The 13,925-nt window shown below is 46.1% G+C and overlaps 1 protein-coding gene across 2 annotated transcripts in view; it reads left to right on the plus strand.

Moving 5' to 3' along the window:
* The first annotated feature begins 327 nt into the window (after positions 1–327).
* The window catches only part of AK4 (adenylate kinase 4), a 53,871-nt gene continuing 40,273 nt past the window's right edge, over positions 328–13,925 (plus strand). The window contains exons 1-2 of one of the 2 annotated variants that reach the window (XM_006089780.3): positions 328–470; positions 799–1,071. In XM_006089780.3, the coding sequence (XP_006089842.1) occupies positions 927–1,071 (145 nt within the window). In that variant the 5' untranslated portion in view covers positions 328–470; positions 799–926. Of the gene's footprint in view, positions 471–798; positions 1,072–13,925 lie in introns of those variants that run through there. The other variant, XR_002829539.1, reaches the window with a different exon arrangement.

The following is a 13,925-nucleotide window of genomic DNA, read 5'->3' on the forward strand; positions in this document are numbered from 1 at the left end:
GCCCCTACAGCCCCTACTGGGTCTTGGGGAGCACGTGGGCCCGGAAGGCGGGGTGGCAGCGCGGTGGGCAGGGGAGCGGACGCGGGCCGGCGTCTCGCGCGGAGCCGAGCTCCTCGGCTTACGTAAGGCGCGAGCCCCGCGCGGACATCCGGGACCGGAGTGGAGGCGGGCGGAGGCGGCACCGCCCAGCGGGATCTGGGCTGCAAGCGGTGGGAGCGCCGCGTCCCGGCCGAGGTGTGTGCTTTTGCGGCTGCTTTGAGTGGAGGAGGCGCCGGACTCCGGCTCCTCGCGGAGGGGAGCGCATCCGTCAACCCGCGGCGGAGGTGGGCGCTGCGCTGTCAGTGCGGGCAGCGGGCGCAGCGGCCGCTGCGACTCCCGGGGATGTGACAGCCGCAGGGAAGGGCCGAGGCGCGGATTAAACGCTGCCCACGTGCGAGGACCCCGCAGGGGCTCAGCGCCCAGGCCTCCCGGTGCGAGGGGCGACGGGGGAGGGGTGCGCCTGGAGTCACCGCCGACCCGGGTTCCTGTGTGGGACTGGCTGGAGGATGCCCGGCTGGCCGACCCCTAACTCGGATGCGGTGTGGGGAGCGAGAGGGAGGGATCGAAGTGGGACTGCTCCGGCCCACCTCTGAGCCCCAAGGCTGGTCGTGCCTGGGGCGGGGACGGGGGACTTCTCCCAGCTCCCGGCTTGGGGCGCGGAGGGCCGGGAGGTGCAGCGTGGCGCCTCACTCCGCCTTCCAGCCGCCCCGCCGCGGGCTGAAGGGAGGGGCTGTCTTATAACTCTCTCCTTCCCTGCAGGGCGGCCGCCAAGTCCCCGCGCGAGCGGCGAGTGTCAGGAGCCGGCGCAGGAGAATCAAAGTTCCCGGTGCGTCTCCGAGGCCGCTGTCCGGCTAGCGCGCGTGGCCGCCCCACTCCACGCGAAGGCGATGGCTTCCAAACTCCTGCGCGCGGTCATCCTCGGGCCGCCCGGCTCGGGCAAGGGCACCGTGTGCCAGAGGATCGCCCAGAACTTCGGCCTCCAGCATCTCTCCAGCGGCCACTTCTTGCGCGAGAACATCAAAGCCAACACCGGTGAGGGAGGTTCGGGGGCGAGGGGCGGGGGTGAGCCGAAGCGGGTTAGGCTTAGGCCGGGGAGGCTAACGGCCCGAGAGGGGCTGGGTTTCCTCGGGCCCGGGGCGCCCTTCCCCCGCCCGCGTGTGGTCGTGCAGCCTCCTACGTGCCGGGCCGCATGCAGCCGGTGGCCCGCGGCTGTGCGCCGGGGGAGAAGGCCGACGCCCGCGGGGAGGAAGGTGGGCGGTGCGCGCGCTCCTCTCCGCCCGGGCTCCTCCTGCCTTGGGGAAAAGCCGGTAACCACCGAGCTGACAACGCCAAGCTCCTCTCCGGCCCTGTTTCCTTAAGGCAACGCCGACCCCACTCCCCAGCGCCTCGCGTCCATCCCGGAGCCCACTCCTCTGGCCCTGCCCCCCTGCCCCCCGCCGAGCGCCGCCCACCTGTGGGAGTCCGCCGGGTGCGCGCTGGGGAACCTGTGGCGCCGCGGTGCTCGGAGCCGCGCGCTGTTCCAGCCCCTCGGTGTCGCCTCAGGTCTCCGGGCAGAGCCCTGGGTGGCTCTGAAAGGCCTGCCTGTTCCGTGGCCATTTGCTAAGGTAAATTCTCACCACGAACTCCCCCGTCTCCAAGCCCGGGCCTGGCCGTGAGGAGACTAGATCTGATAAATTACATATTGAATCCAGATTGCACAGAGCTGGCTTTTTGAGAATGCCTTCCTTGGCTTGCGTGATGATTTTGGGGATAAAGATCGCCTGATCTCCCAGGCTTTCAGGACAGCCCTCTTCCCTCTCCTTCCACTCCACCTTCACACCAGCTTATTAACTGGCATTAAAAGGGGAGAGGTAGCTGTTGTGCTGCAAGCCAGGTACATAACCCTCCTGGGATGCAGATGCTTATAATTATCAACTTCTTTATGAAAAGTTATTGCAAACGGGGTTCTTGACTATCCCTTCTGTTCCCAGTGTCCAAGGTGGTTATTATCCAGGGATCTTTTTAAAAAAATTTTATTGATTTCAGAGAGGAAGGGAGTGAGAGATAGAAACATCAATGACAAGTGAGAATCACTGATCAGCTGCCTTCTGCACGCCCCCTACTGGGGATGAGCCCGAAACCCGGGCATGTGCCCTTGACCGGAATCCAACCAGGGACCCTTCAGTCCGCAGGCAGACGCTCTACCCATTGAGCAAAACCAGCCAGGGCATTATCCAGAGATCTTGATTACAGAAGCACATATTAGTTTGAAAAGTTAGGAATTAAGTATATCAAAGGCAGAGTTTATTATGTCAAGCTGGTAGTAAAAGCAAGTTTTTACTTTGATTTTCAAGAATACTCCCGCCCCTCCTACCCCCCACATCCATCTCTTAGAAGGAAGAGCACTAGTTACACCTGGAATTTTCTCTGGGAGGTTTAGTTACTTAAATTAGGTCTATTTTAATTTTAATACCACATTCTAATGCATTTTATTTCAGAGTTTGGGGTGGTTCTTTCTGTTCTAGGGGAGAGCAGTGTGAGAGGGAAGGCTGGCTCTCTCAACCTAAGGGTTTTGTGATGAGGTCCCTTGTGCATGGTGGGGAGATGGAGGCATAGTGAGGGGAGGAAATGCTAGAGTGGGATTGAGCCCATTTCTTAGCATTCTCTATACCTGACTTGTTTCCTTCTGGCATGAAGGGCTTCACACCTTTCCTCCTTGGGGCTGGCTTATTGGCCCTTTCCTTTCCTTATTTATTTATTTATTTATTTATTTATTTATTTATTTATTTGTTTATTTATTTATTTATAAAATGTTATCAGTGATTTTTAGGGAGGAAGGGAGAGGGTGAGAGAGACATCAGTTGGCTGCCTCCCTCTCCCCCCACACCAGGAATCAAACCAGTGACCTGTTGGTGCACGGGATAGTGCTCAACCAACTGAGACACACCGGCCAGGGCTCTTCCATTTTTAAAGACAACGTGACGGGAAGGGGTGTATTTCTGCTCTTAGAGGTTTTGAAAAATTTCCACTTGCTCTTTTCCCTTATTCTCATTTGTTTTTTTATTTAACTTTCCTTTGTTCTGCATTTTGCATTTCAGTTTTTATTCTCTTTCAAATACTTCCATCTCCTCTTCCTCCCTCCCAGATTTCTCCTTGGAGTAAGAAGAAGTGACTATGAAATGTTTAGATTACCTTTTTCTTTTTTTTTCTGTTGGGAATCAAGTAGTTTTTGCATGAACCCGTTTAGAGAAGAAAAATAAAGGATAGCAGTTTGTTTTTAAAGTGGCTTATTTCTAGTGGAGTTGGAGACTGTTTTTGGATTATATTTCTCAGAAAGTCTGAGAGTCTTACTGCCCAGTAAATAAAACATTCCACAGTATTTATTTTTTGTTACCTGCTGTTTTCTTTCGGCTAATTCCCTGGTAGAGAAGCACAACAACCCCTGAGTATGTGCCCCCTTTCTAGCTGAATGTTTGAAGGAGATGATGAAACAACAAAACCCCAGGAAATAAAACCTTGGGAGGAATTTGAATTGGAAAGTAGCTCGGCCATCTGCTGCAGCTTCCATTAGGGCATACCCCTGTCCACATGGCTTTCTGGCAGCCTCTGCCTGGTGAAAAGCTGCTCCTTCAGGGAAGAGCTGCTCTTTGCTTCTGGGAAATCTTCCTTCCTCCACCTACCTTGGCAGACTTGGTCTCTTTTCTGCACATGGCTTGGTTCGATTGCTGAGGCCACATACAGTTATAACAAAGTGCAACCTATGTCAGTGACTCATCCTATAGGTACTTACTGAGTACCTGCTATGTGTCAAGCAGTGTTCTAGTGTTACCGGGGAGAGGAGAAGATAAGGATGAAATGGGACAACCAATGGGTCCGGCTGCCTGTCACTACTTGAGCCAATTAAGCCGAGACAGAGTTGAATCACAAATGAGCATTTATTCCAGTAATGCTGGCAGTATGGGAGAGCAGCAGGTCATCTCCAAAAATCTGCTCTGCACCCCTCCATGGTGAAGTAGGCAAAAGAAATAAGAATGGTTATGCAAAATGGGTATTACAGGCAATGTGGGCTGGGGGGTGGGCCTTGATTGTTAATCTATGATAATAGGAGAATGGACTTCATTCCAAGGTTGACTCCCAGGTCCCAGGGCATACAGCCCCAGGTTAGAATGTGCTTTCCTTAATCAGAACAATCAAGGTTAACAGCATGATTAAGATTTCTTATGTCTGTAGCTAGTCCCCAATATTCTATTTCTGCCCCTAACAAGGAGACCTCCGTTCTTGTCTTCTTGAAGGAAAGATTTCAATCAAGAGACCAAGTGTAGAAAAGTAAGCAAGAATTTATTGACCACAGCAAAAACATACTTAGGAGAATGAAACAAGGAAGAGCACAGGAGAAGCAACAGGAGAGCCTAGGTTGGGCTGCCTTAGCTCCCTGGGAAGTCAGAGAATAGGGGGCCTTGGGGACACGGTTCAGGGGGTTAGCCCAGGATGAGCTGCCAATTAGGGGATATGTTTTCATTTTCAGGGGTTTTAAAGGCCGGGAATTTAGGGGAAGTCTTAGGGTGGGTTAATAGAATATTCATTTGCTGATGTACCAAAATGAAAATGAGATTGTCTTTTTAAAATATATATATTTTAAAGATTTCAGAGAGGAAGGGAGAGGGAGAGAGATAGGAACATTAGTAATGAGAAAGAATCACTAATTAGCTGCCTCCTGCACACCCCACACTGGGGATCGAGCCCCCAGTCCCCAGCACATGCCCTGACCAGGAATTGAACTGTGACCTCTTGTTTCATGGGTAGATGTTCAACCATTAAGCCACACTGGCTGGGCTAGTCTCTTAATTTGTCTGCCCTTAGGTGTGGTTAGCAAATGGCACTTAATTGGATTTCTGTTGTCTCCCTCTCTCTCTCTGAGTAGGGTGATTTAAGCTATTTACCCTCTGGTTGGGGAGAAGTGCAAACCATTTACTCTTTTTTTGTAAAAAATATTTTTATTGATTTCAGAGAGGAAGGGAGAGGGAGAGATAGAAACATCAATGATGAGAGAGAATCTTTGATCAGCTACCTCCTCCACACCCCCTACTGGGGATCGAGCCTGCAATCTGGACATGTGCCCCTGACCAGAATCGAACCCAGGACCTTTCAGTCCATTGGCTGAAGCTCTATCCATTGAGCCAAACCAGCTAGGGCCCTTAAGTGTCCTTGGTTTAGCGAAGATAGGAATTAATAGGTGGCTGCAAACTGCTCTTTATCTTTATTAGTTTTCCTATTCCACTTGTCCTGGAATTTTACTAGCTTCTTACTATTCTATAGCACCAGGTGCTGGGGGCTATAGCAATATTGAGATGATCTTGTGCCCCTGTCCCTTCTATTTCACCATGTCTCAGATCCCACTGGTAGAGGGATTTGGCAAACAAGCAAACATAAAAGGAGTTCAACAATGGGTCAGGAATTCTATGGACACCTTCCCCAGAAGGAGTCAAACAGCCTCCAGCTATCAAATCCATTCTGTTTAATTAGCTCTGATTTTTGGTAAAAGTTTGTACTATTTTGAGGGAGGAAAAATTTTCTTCTACCCTTTGTTAGAACATGGAATTGGCTGTATTAAGTGTTCATGAAGGGGCAACTTCCCATCTAGCAATGAGAAGGGCATTCAGAAGGGTTGGCTAAGGGAGTCATTAACAAAAGAAAACAGATTATCTTTTCTTTGGAAGGGGTTGGGGGTGGGGAGCATGAAAAGGTTTTTCATCATGCACTTTTTTTTAAATTCCTATACTAGAGGCCCAGTGCACGAAATTTGTGCATGGGTAGGGTCCCTATCAGCTGCCAGCTGCCAGCCAGGGCCTCCCTTCCCCAGCTGCTGGCCGGGGCCTTCCTTTGTTCTGCCCCCTGATGGTCAGCGTACATCATAGTGAGCAATCGAACTCCCAGTCTGTCCAACTCCCAGTCTGTTGAACTTCCAAGGGGACACTTTGCATATTAGGCATATATATATATATGTCTTTATTTAAATGAATAATTTAATTTATCTTCCAATTACAGTTGACATGCAAAATTATATTAGTTTCAGGTGTACAACATAGTGATTAGACATTCATATACCTTGTGAACTGATCACCCCCATAAGTCTAGTACCCATCTAACACCATACACAGTTATTACAAGGTTATTGACTATATTGCCTATGCTGTACTTTATATCTCCATGACTTTTTATAACTGAGATGCTTCTTTCTCTGGGGGATATAGAGTGCCCAAGTAACAGATTACCTCATTGGTGTTGACCAGAAAAGTCTAGATTGGTTGATTAAGATTGTTTCCGGTGAGGTTAAAAATGTAATTAGACCAGGTATTAAATCTAGGTTTGGTATCATGGGTTTTTAGCACCAGTGAGGCCATTCTGGGGGCTTGTGGTTTTTCTCTTTAACACCTTCATGGTTCTTCTGGCTGGTCTAATAATCAAATTGACATGAGGCAGATTAGCAGGAGAGAAACAAATGTTTAATAACATGTATCTTTACATCTGTATATATATAGGGAAGACCCAGGAAAACAGTAACTTGCCAAAATGGCAGAAGCTATCACCTTAAATACCATCTTCAGCTAAGGACAAAGGATGTTGGAGGTGGAGAGTCAGTTATGAGAGGTCACCAGGAAAAGCACAATAAACAAGTATAATATTGTTATGCGTTGACAGTGAAGGCAGGCCTGCCTGGTAAAGTGAGGGAAGTACCCTCACAAATGGAGATTTCCTTTACAAATGTAAGTGTTCTTTACAAAGGGTAACTTCTACTTAGTTTTCAGAGCTTCTCCCCTGTCTGCTGCTGTTTCTTAAAATTAACCCGTCTAAAATAATCACTATCCCAAAGAGGCAGATTTTGGAGTGGCAAGCGCTGTTCCCCTTCAATCCCATCTTTGAAACTTCAAATAAGAAGTTTCACATTCCAGGAGCAATGCTGGTAGATTGTTCCATATCTTATTAAAGGCGCCTTAATCGTGAGACTAGGTCAGGTCAGTTAAGCAGTTGTCTCTCATTTCAAAATGTGGTCTGGCAGGTGAGCTCCTGACATTAGGTCTATATTGAGCAAGCAATCAGGTAATTAATAAGAGGCAACTCTGTAAAACAAAAGAAAAACAACGGTTAATGATTGGAGCAAATTGTAAATCAGTTTCTGAGCCAAGGGGACAGCCATGGAAGATTTCAAGATGTCAGGCTTGAAGCTTCTGGGGCAGGTTGAAATGTCTCTGATGTCATCATGTGTTCTGGAAAACTTAAAAAAAATATTTTTTTATTGATTTCAGAGAGGAAGGGAGAGAGAGAGAGAGAGATAGAAACACCAATGATGAGAGAGAATAATTGATTGGCTGCCTCCTGCAGGCCCCAAACTGGGGATTGAACCCGCAACCCGGGCAAGTGCCCTGACCGGTAACCAAACTTTGACCTCCTGATTCATAGGTCGACACTCAACCACTGAGCACACATGCTGGCCGGGCTCATGTCTGCTGTCCTTAAAATTAACCAGCCTAAAATAATACCCCAAAGAGTCATATTTTGGTGTGACAGACTCTGCTTCCCTTCACTGTAGATTTGAGATTAGCCTTGTTAGCTGTCACACATTAGCTTTGCCTCGTCTGCCTGGAGCCATGCAGGCTGAGACTTATCAAGTACCTTATTTGAAGACTCACCCCAAATTTTTGGTTCACTGCGTAAGTAAATAGAAGAGAACTCTTAGATCGACAGGGGCTGGGCCCTTAGTCATAACTTTGTGTGTGTGTGTGTGTGTGTGTGTGTGTGTGTACTCAGTCCCATTCACACTTTTTATGTGTAGTGAGAGCTTTCTTTGTTGAGTGCTGGGTGACTGAAACCTTCCTCTGAAGATGTGAGAATCCTGTGTTAAGGTTTGGACAAATAGTGATGTTTTGAAAATCACATTATTCTGGACTGGCTCTATCTTAAGTGCAAGAAAGTTAGCAAATTTTTATTTGAAAGCATCCTGGACTTGACTGAGAGAAAAGATGCTCAAGGACAAGCCTGTTTCTGCTCTTAATTACTAACTGCAGCTCTTGCTGGGGTTTGCACATGAGACTAGCATTTCAAATTAGACTATGGTCTGAGTCACTCTTCTCCGAAAAGATGACCTGGTTCAGGGTTTGGGGGCATTTTTGAGGGGTACTCATTAAATATAAGTGTATCTTTCTGTGTAAGTGAAAACTTACATTGAAAAGAAATATTGGATGATAGAGAAGCTGTGTTAGAGAGACTTGAGAGACAGATTTTAACAATATACCTAAAATATTATATAGTTAGCCTTTGTGTAGATCCTACAGGGTTCTTGGCTTATTACAGGATTTATAGACTATGTTATATTCTAGTTTTTCTCTAGCTTGGTGAGAGCGGGGATGTAACCCAGGACAAGGAGTCTGACCAATTTTGAAGCATCTCCTCAGTCCGCAGGTCCACTCCACACCCCCTTACCTTCTGGTTCCTTTGAGGGTTTTTATATATTGTAGAGAACTATTTGTGACTGGAACCAAGTGTTCCATTGTGGCAGGCTGGCACGACCATGGCATACTCAGCCCCACATTGGGCGCCTTATGTGCCGCGCCAGCTCAGCCAGGTTCAGTGAGCCCGAGTGGGGGCAGTGAAAGATTGAGAAAAGACAGACAAGAGAAGAAAGCTGGGTCTCGGTGGGACACCACCCTCTCTGATGGAGAGAGATAGCACCATGGACCACAAGCAGTGTCTTTATTTTCTAGCCAGATTCCACGAGGCAAAGTAAGGGCGTGGTCAAGATGTTTACAACATTCTCTTGGGTTTTGATCCTACTCAATTACATGCACCTGAATTCTATCAAGCCCACATCACCCAGGCATGTGGGGCCATGTGTTCGGACCATAGGTTCAAGCTTACAGCTATAGCTGTTGGCTATAGTTGTGCTGGGAGGGCTCTGTCCTCCAAGCTGGGACTTGCACGTGGCCATGAGAGGACTGTGCCCTCTCATTAGTCCGAGGCTTGAACCGGTCCAAACACTGTAGCCGCTCTCCACATTCCATGACAGTAGGTCTCAGCCACAGGAGCTGCTGAATCTGAGCATTCTTTCAGTGCTGTCATTTTTTTAAAGTAGCTTTTTCTGATCATGCCTTTTAGAAGAATTAGTAAATGTGAAAATGGAAATAATTGAAGAGACAATAAAAATTACCCATAATACTACCCTGACACCTGAAATTTGTTATTTTATTTTTTTTCTTTCCTGTGTCTTTGTCCCACTACCCCCAACAAACTAACTTGGGGTTATATTAGTTGATAACTTTTGCCCACTTAGATAGATGTATGTATGGTGGTAATTTTTTTAAAAAAATTTTTTAATGGATTTTTTTAAGAGGAAGGGAGAGGGAGAGAGAAACATCAATGAGAAACATTGATCGGTTGCTTCCTGCACCCCACCCCCCTTCCCTGGGGATCAAGCCTGCAACCTAGGCATGTACCCTGACTGGGAATCGATCTGGTGACCTCTTGGTGCATGGAACGATGCTCAACCAACTGAGCCACACTGGCCAGGGCTTTTCTGTGTTTTTAAAGCTTCTTAAAGCATTTTTAAAAATCCTCACCCGAGGATATGTTTTTATTGACTTTAGAGGGAGAGAGGAAGGGAGGGAGGCAAGGAGAGAGAGAGAGAGAGAGAGAGAGAGAGAGAGAGGTGTGAGAGAGAAACATTGATCAGTTGTTGCCTCCCATACACATTCTGACTGAGGATCAAACCTGCACTAGGTATGTGCCCTGACCAGGAATCACCCTGCAACCTTTTGGTGTACAGGATGATATTCCAACCAATTGAGCCACCTGGCCAGGGCTCTTCAAAAGCATTTTTAATTTCTGTTATTCCATTTATTCAGCAGATATTTTTTGATCACATACTCATATCTATTTGTTTTTAGAAAATGCGAGTCCCCAGAGAGGTGAGAGAATGAGGAGGTTGAGAGGACAGATGAGTCCATATGGAGAAAACAGGATAGTATTAGATAGAAGAATATGTTATGAAGGAAATGAAATGGTGAGTAGTTAGTAACGAGGGCTAAGGTGGCTATATCCTAGGTGGTGTGATTAGGAAAGTTCTCTCTGAGAGATGAATAGCCATAGGATGAACATGCAATGATCTAGGATCACAAGTGTTTGCGGGAGAAGCAAGGGCCAAGGGCTTGAGGTGAAAACAAGCACAGCTTGTTTGAGGAACAGAAAGAAGGCAGTATTTTTGGATCCTTACAAGCAGCGGGAATGTGGAAAGAGGTCAGGTGAAAGCGATGAACAAATATGAGCCAAAAGGGTCCTGGAAAGGATTGGATTTTATTTCATGGCACTGGAAAGCTATTGAAGGGGTTTTAAATAGGACCGTGACTTTTGGCTTGACCTTCGAAAATTTTACCTTTGGGATGCTGTGTGAAGTGACTGCAGGTGAGCTAGAGTGGTGTCAAAGGAAAGGGTTATATCTGCTCCATATCACCTTTTCCAGCTTCCATTGTTTGTGCTTCATCTTTAAGGTACACACAAACACTGTGCCACCGTAGTTTATGAATCTTTCAAATTTCTGCTTCAAACTTCCTTGAACTCAAGTGATGGCAGTTGATCATGAAACTAGTAAATCGAGTACTAGGCTATTAGCTATAAATCCACCCATTATACATGACATATTGAATTGCCCGTTTCCTTTAAAATCTACCAAGTATATTGTTCAAGGGCATTATAGTATACCGTCTGCTCTTCAGCACTCTGTGTGGTCCATGTTGTGAGATTTAAGGACTTGGAAATTATGTTTGTCTTGTACAGTTTTAGACAGTATGCTTTCACAGGGTGTTAGATATGACAACCATGTATTATTGTCTTTCAGCAGACTAGATTGGTTTTCCAACGCGTGAGCAGGTAGTAGAGGCTTTGGATTACTCTGTGCCTTTCCCCTTCAACACTTGCAGTTTGGTTCCCAGGTTGGCCTTTATGGCACAGAAGGTCTCAATTGTATAGCTTCACAAAGTCCAAGTAGATGCTGATATTATATTTTAACAGCCTCACTTCTAAATTTCAAGAATTCTTATACTAGTTAAATGACAGGTCAAGCATCCCTTACTTAGCCAGTGAGAGTGACAGTATTGAAATAATGCAGAGTTACTCCTGCTCATCAAATTGCCAAGAATCTAGAAATCAACTGTTTTTCTGTTCTTCAGCACTTTCTTCTTGATCAGCAACTGGTGATGCTGGCACTTTTTGTAATTCTTGTGACTTGGTCATTATAACAAACATTTGCCGTGAGTCAAGCCTGTGCTAGGCCCGGTACTGGCTGTTGTGTGCATATTATCTTTTAGTCCACACACAAATCTACAGAGCTGTTGTTACTAGGTCACTTTGAAAATAAAGAAATGGCCTCAGAGGTTGAGTTACTTGCCGTAGGTCCAACAGCCAGTTGGTAGAGAAGCTTGCATTCAAACTTGGGATTCCGTAGCTAGGGATAAAACTTCCCATGCTGCCATTCAGGTACTCCAGTAACTAGTGAAATGTCCATTCATGTCTCATAAATGCCACACGGGGACCGTGGGCGGCAGGGAATCACTGCAGCTTAGTTATCCGCAGGTGCACAGAGATTCAGCTGGTTCTTTAAGGGTAGGCTAGAGGTCCGTGGTTTGTGGTTGTTCTGTCCCTAAAACATTAAACATCTAAAAAAAGGAAACATCGACTTCCTTCTCCCTCCTCCAAATAGGACTAAGAGGTCTAACACAGAAACCATATGTTATTGTGGGGAGGTAGAAGTTGCTTTTTATCATAATGGTAAGAGTTCTGGAATAATACCTGAATTTGATATTTCATTAGTCAAGTGATAGACCTTTCTGTGCCCACATTAGGTACAGGGAGCCACTGAAAAATAAAACATGGGCTCTACCCACAAGACACTTACAATCTAGGGTTCTAGGTTCTGTATTATGTTGTCATGAGTCATGGCGGAGTATATTTGTGGGGGCGAAATGTTAACATCATGGACCAGAAGGGGAGGGCATTGTTCAGATGTACCTTTCTCCAGTAATGCCTTTCACACTTACTCATCTCTCAAAGCCTATCTTCCGTTCATCGCCTCCGTGAAGCTTTTTCCACAGCTGTTGCAGCTACATGTCATTTTCTTCTCTGACATTTCTTTTATTGCTAATCTGCACTTATAATATGGTATTCATTATCACCTCCCTGTAAGATGATCTGTTTCATAACTTTAGTTATAGTCTGTTGCCATCTGAATAGTAAATTCATTAGTGTCAGTTCAGTTCAACAAATGTTTTTGGCAGGAGGGAAGATGTGCTATATACAAGGGAAAAAGAATCAAGATAACCTTGTATTCCTTATGTCTTATACCTTATATCTTGTGTAAGAACTACGAAGAAAACACAACAGTGCAATGCCGGATAGTGACTGGGGAAGACCGCTTTAGATGGTGGAGTTGGAGAAGGTCTCCCCGAGGTGATGTTGAAGCTGCGCACTGAATGAGGGTAGGAGCCAGATGTGTGAAGATTTGGGGACGGAGGGAACAGCATGTGGAAAGAGCCTGATGTAGGAGTGAGCTTTCCATCAGTGGAGAGAAGAGGAAGCAGGTGTCTGGAGCACCGAGGGAGGAGATGGTAGAAGATTTTTAACTCTCATTACTTCAGTGGCTTAGTAATTAAAAAAAAAAAAATCAAGAATCTCAGCTTGGAATAAAATAAAAGTGTAAGACCTCCTTTCCAGTAAGCTCATGGCTTTGTTTCAGTTTTCTAGGGTTTTTAGGAACTAAACACTATGCATAACAATGAATGTGTTAAGTTTAATTATTTGTTCCATTGCTTAATGTCTTCGAGTTGGAAGGGATTTTAAGTCCTTCTGTCCAAGTGGCCATTCTGTGCTGGATCCTTTGGACCCTTTCTATAGCAGCTGACAGCCAACTTGCCTCCTCTGGATCAGGCTCTTTCATTGCTGGACAGGTCTAATTGTTGGGAGATTTTCGCCTTATACTGAGATGAAAGCCAACTTCTTCAAACTGCTACCCATAAGCTGTCATCTCCTTGTCCAACTTAAGTCTCTTGGAGCCACATAAATTAAATCCATTAGTTCTTTAGATAATTGAAAATAGTTGCTAGGCACCACTTGCCTGACTTTTAAGTTGTTTCCCCCCCATCCTCCCTCCCACAAGCAAAATAGTCCTAGTTCCCTCAACCATTCTTCCCATGATATCATTTCCAGATTCTTTTTCAGCCTGTTTCACTGACCCTTTTTGACGGCCATGTCCACTAAACATCTGCCTAAATGTGGTGAGACCATTGTAGCTGAAGTGGATTTATCTCTAAATTCTACCCTCTTTGTAAATGAACACATTATTTGGGAGTATTTGTGAACATTGTCCTGCAATGTACACTGTAGTTCAGTTAGCCTCCTAACACTGACAGTATTTGAGGGTATGTACCAGGGTCATCTCAGAACCGAATTACTGGCACCAGCTACTTCAGGCCACTCAAATCTGTCCTTTCTCTTTTTTTAAACTATTACTTCATTTATTTTTAAAAAATATTTGTATTGATTTCAGAGAAGAAGGGAGAGGGAATGAGAGAGAGGGAAACATCAATGATGAGAGAGAATCATTGATGGGCTGCCTCTTGCACACCCCCTACTGGAGATCGAGCCCACAACCTGGGCATGTGCCCTGACCAGGAATCAAACCTATGAACCTCCTTGTGCATAGGTTGATGCTCAACCACTGAGCCACAACGGCTGGGCTGTGTAATCTTGGCCTTTTAAGTGAGGATCCAGACATCCCCTCTCTCCTTGGCTCATTCCAAGAGTTAAGGTGGCTAAAGATTTAAAGATTAAATTAGAAAAATCCCAGGAGTTTGGTGGAATTAACA

This window comes from Myotis lucifugus, unplaced genomic scaffold (assembly GCF_000147115.1).
Source record: "Myotis lucifugus unplaced genomic scaffold, Myoluc2.0 scaffold_63, whole genome shotgun sequence".
Lineage (NCBI taxonomy): Eukaryota > Metazoa > Chordata > Mammalia > Chiroptera > Vespertilionidae > Myotis > Myotis lucifugus.